This window comes from Seriola lalandi, unplaced genomic scaffold (genome assembly GCF_002814215.2).
Source record: "Seriola lalandi dorsalis isolate HSWRI2012SDOR001 ecotype SW California unplaced genomic scaffold, Sedor1 jcf7180002054821, whole genome shotgun sequence".
NCBI lineage: Eukaryota > Metazoa > Chordata > Actinopteri > Carangiformes > Carangidae > Seriola > Seriola lalandi.
In genome coordinates this window covers 3,793-8,375 of record NW_019525374.1, presented here as the reverse complement: position 1 = coordinate 8,375, position 4,583 = coordinate 3,793, and the positions used below count along the sequence as shown (strand labels likewise).

The following is a 4,583-nucleotide window of genomic DNA, read 5'->3' as shown; positions in this document are numbered from 1 at the left end:
AGCAAGCTGCTGCCCTGTAAACACACACACACACACACACACACACACACACACACACACACACACACACACACATTAATGTAAGTGTTATTATGGGTGACTCTCCTCTGCTGACCTGGGGGCAGCTGTGGCTCAGGAGGGATGTTGGTTCAGGACTCTGGAGCCCAGGTCGTCCAGCAGTTTGCGTCAGTGTGTGAGGCGTAAACAAAAGTCAACCGTCTCTGTGAGTCGGTCGGGACTCGTACCTGCCCTCCAGCCCGTCGATGTACTCCTTCCTCCTGCGGCGGCTGTCCTGAGCCGACTGCTTGTTGCGGATTTTCCTCCGAACTTTCTTCAGGATTCGTTCCTCCGCCTGCAAAATAAAGTTCTCAATTACAATCATCAGTCGTGTCAAAATAAAAGCCCACAGTGTGTTGGAAAGATTAGTTAAATGATAGAAAAGAACTGCGTCAGGTCTTGTGAGTGTTTCGCCGTCTGACCTTGGTGAGAGGAAGGTTGTTCGGCAGAGAAACTCCTTCCTGGTTCAGCAGCTTCTGCTCCTCCTCGGTCAGCTCAAGCTCCGGGTACAGCTGCAGCAGCAGAAGAAGAAGAAGAAGAGCGAGTCCTCCGGGTCACACCTCGGCTCTGACCGTCACAATTAACAAAATGTCTTCTTGATATTTAAGAGGAAAGTCTCACCAGATCGCTGTCGGGGCTGGGAGGGTCGATGACAGCCAGGCCACCGCCGTCGAGGCGAGCGGCGGAGACCAGCGGCAGCTCGTTCACAACACATGTGTCTGAAAACAACATCTGGGAGCTCCACTCGTCTGCACAGGACAGGAAGTGATCAACATGTTTAGACCTGACGACTGGATGAAGTGAGAATGATTCAACACCTGTCTCTCTCTCTCTCTGTCTGTCTCTCTCTCTGTCTCTGTGTCTCTCTCTCTGTGTCTCCCTCTCTCTGTCTGTCTCTCTCTCTCTGTCTGTCTCTCTCTCTCTCTCTGTCTCTCTCTCTCTCTCTGTCTCTCTCTCTGTCTGTCTGTCTCTCTCTCTGTGTCTCTGTCTCTCTGTGTGTCTCTCTCTCTGTCTCTCTCTCTCTGTCTCTCTCTCTCTGTCTCTCTCTGTGTCTCTCTCTGTCTGTCTCTGTGTCTCTCTCTCTGTGTCTCCCTCTCTCTCTCTGTCTCTCTCTCTCTGTCTGTCTCTCTCTGTCTCTCTCTCTCTCTGTGTCTCTGTCTCTCTCTCTCTCTCTCTCTGTCTCTCTCTCTCTGTCTCTCTCTCTGTCTCTCTCTCTCTGTGTCTCTCTCTCTCTCTGTCTCTCTCTCTCTGTGTCTCTCTCTCCGTGTCTCTCTCTCTCTCTCTGTGTCTCTCTCTCTCTGTCTCTCTCTTTGTGTCTCTCTCTCTCTCTCTGTCTCTCTCTCTCTCTCTCTCTCTCTCTCTCTCTCTCTCTCTCTCTGTCTCTCTCTCTCTCTCTGTCTCTGTCTCTCTCTCTCTCTCTCTCTCTCTCTCTCTCTCTCTCTCTGTCTCTGTCTCTCTCTCTCACTGAAAGAAAAGAACCAATCAGACCCACAGAGACGCGCTCTGTCCTCACCAAGCTCTATGGAGATGACGTTCTCCTGTCCAGGCTCAGCCTTGACGCCTCCCATCCCACTGATGTCATAAACCACCTGGTACACGGTCGCCGGGGTTGGCTGGGAGGTCGTCGCGGTCACCGCTGTCACCGTGGTGACGGGACTCTCAACGACAGGACCCTCAGAGATGCCGCTGTCGCTCTCGGACGACAGGTCTGCAGGCGGCCCGCTGGGGAACACCTCATTTGGGTCGACGCCGTGGAGGACGTCCTCTGATTCGCTGTCGTTGAGCGTCTGAGGCGGAGTCAGATCGACAGTGAGAAGCAGGTGTGAAATGATTAAAATGATGATGACGTAAATATTCTGAGCTTTTATCAACATCTTCAAGTTTGACTGAGATTTAAACTTTAACATATCAACCTGACCTCTACAGACATTCATCTTTGTAGAGGTCTAAGTAACTCACACAGTCGGGGTCCACCGCCCAGTCCTGCAGGGGTTTCTCCGAGCCACTGAAGACCAGTTCAGAGCAGGAGAACGGTGCGTCGAGCTGCCAGCTGTCTGCCGCCACGCCGCCGTCACCGCTGAGGAACAGCTCGCCACTCTCTGCGTCCATCACCTGACAACACATTCACACAGACCACAGTCACCACAGCAGCCGAGAGAGGAGGAAGAGACGGGTCACACTTCCTGTCTCCAGTGTGGGATGAAGGTGTCTCATCATCTATTGGATGGATTGCCATGTAGCTAACGCTGCATTCATGTCATACTGGAGTTACCGTAATTACCAGTTTCCCAGTTGTAAACAGGACTATCACAGTTCATTCTTTCTGAAGCTTCAACACATCTGGAAACATCATCCCATATGACATGAGCGCAGCATGAGTGCAGCCTTACACAGGCGTTCACATGGGCCTGGTAATGTTTTTTTTACACAGCAGCAGGAAACAGGAAACAGCTAAATAAAACCAGGGCTGCAGTGACGACCGATTCCTCCAACAACCGTCTAAGAAAACAGTGAAAAATGATCATCACAACATCCAGTAAAGCCACAGTGAAGAAAGAGACTTTGTGAATTGACTCATCAGTTAATCAGCTAGTTGTTGCAGCTCTAAATAAACTGTAATTTATTGGTTGTAATTAACCCCTGAAAACCTGGATTTAAGGTTAAGAAAAAGCCGACACGTGAGAGTGAAGGAAGACAAACACGACACAAACCAAACAGCAGAATAAAGACGTCTGAGGATCAGGACAAACCCAGGTGACGCAAGACTGGAGGAGGATATCCTGTTGAGTACACGCCCACAAACACACCTACACACACACACACACACCTGCTCTCTGACAGTCTGACTGAATAGAAACCTGATAAGCTGCTAAACGTGTTTCCACTTTCCCCTCTCTGCTTTCACACCTCATTTCTGAGCTCACACAGTAAACAAGAACCTTTAAATAACATTAACATGGTGGATTTAAGTACAAACTACACTCCACTACATTCATCTGGCATAATGCAGTTACAGGTGTCTTCTGCAAATTCTGTAACTTTATAAATATGATGCACCGTAAAATATTAAACTACAGTACGTTAAACTTAAACGAGATAGATTGTGTCTACGGGTGGATGTGAATATTAGCTAGTTTCTAACTTTAGCCTTCAGTTATAGGTTAGATAATTAATGTTAGCTAGCTGATAGCTCACCCTTTCATCTCCAGCTTCAGCTTGTGATTTCCTTTCTTTTACCCTTTTGACTTTAACTTCTATAACAGACTCCATCTTTGTTTCACTCAGGAATTCAGGAGTTTTACTTGTTGGATCATTCAATAATATTAAAATATGTGTGAGCTGGAGACTCAGTAATTCTAATTAGCAGTGGTGGAAAGCAATGAAGTACATTTACGTTAAGTTCAGTACTTAAGTACAATTTTAGGTACTTGTACTTTACTTGATTATTTCCATTTAATGCTCCTGTGTACTTCCACTCCCACATATTGTTCTTTCTACTGCACATCATTAGAAAAGTGTAAAATATGTGACCGCCAAGGAGATGAAATAAAAACTAACAGAGCATTAAAGGTGAAGACTCGTTTAAATGTTTTTACATCTTTTACTTTGAAAAACAACTAAACATGTAAACAGTAAACGCTGAGCTTCCGCCCTGCTCGTGGCCTTTTGTACTTTAATGACATTTAGCTGATAATACTTGTGAGTAATGACGTGTTTTTACATTGTGCTGTTGTTGTGTCTGAAGTCAACAGGATTCATAAGAAGCTTCTATGGGCCCGGTTCTGTTTCAGGGAAGCTCGTGCAGCTCTCATTATCTGTTTATACCGAGTTTATTAATGAGCCGTTAATTGGCTGTGGACCAGAGCTCCGGCCTGATCCTGGTTCCGCCGGATCGATCAGCAGCAGAGAAACACTCACTGTGTCAGAAGACGGATTGTTGTTGTTCACAGGCTCCGGTTCTTCATCACAGAGCTCCGGCTCCTCTGCAGCCGCGGGCCCGGGAACACAAACACCCACAACACGCCGCTTTCCTCCCGGTGTGAAGCCCAGCTGGCAGCTCCGCGTCCAGCTCAGAGTCCACTTCTTCCTCTTCCTCCTCCTCCTCCTCCTCTTCTTCTTCTTCTTCTCCTCGCGCTGCACTGTCCTCATCTCCCTCTTCTTCTCGGTGTTTATGGCGGTTGGCGAACAGCGAAGTGACGCATTACCGCCACCCACAGGTGCTGCTAAATTAGTGATAAATTAAAATGAAAAATAAAAATAGAAATAACCAAGAACAGATAAAACTGATCTGCAGAGCTTCTTTATAAAAACATCTTGTAAATCAGAGTTTATTTATTTTATTCCTGTGTTCAGTATCAGCTCCCTCCTCTGCATCATATCTGGACAGTAACATGTTCAAACCTTCCTGTATTATATTTTTATATTTTAAAAAACCTGCACTTGAGTCTTTTATGACCAAACGAAACATTTTTTACATTTTTCTAATATATTTCTAAACACAGGGTTTTATCTTCCCACAAACTCAT

General features: G+C 46.6%; 1 protein-coding gene across 1 annotated transcript in view; it reads right to left on the bottom strand.

The window, feature by feature from the left end:
• Positions 1-4,175, bottom strand: part of LOC111669800 (cyclic AMP-responsive element-binding protein 3-like protein 4) — an 8,585-nt gene extending 4,410 nt beyond the window's left edge. The window contains exons 1-7 of the mRNA XM_023426249.2: positions 3,976-4,175; positions 2,017-2,169; positions 1,571-1,844; positions 679-806; positions 480-569; positions 246-352; positions 8-14 (exon numbers count right to left, since the gene is read on the bottom strand). Of these exons, the coding sequence (XP_023282017.1) occupies positions 8-14; positions 246-352; positions 480-569; positions 679-806; positions 1,571-1,844; positions 2,017-2,166 (756 nt within the window). The 5' untranslated portion in view covers positions 2,167-2,169; positions 3,976-4,175. The remainder of the gene's footprint in view (positions 1-7; positions 15-245; positions 353-479; positions 570-678; positions 807-1,570; positions 1,845-2,016; positions 2,170-3,975) is intronic.
• Between the last annotated feature and the right edge of the window lie 408 nt (positions 4,176-4,583).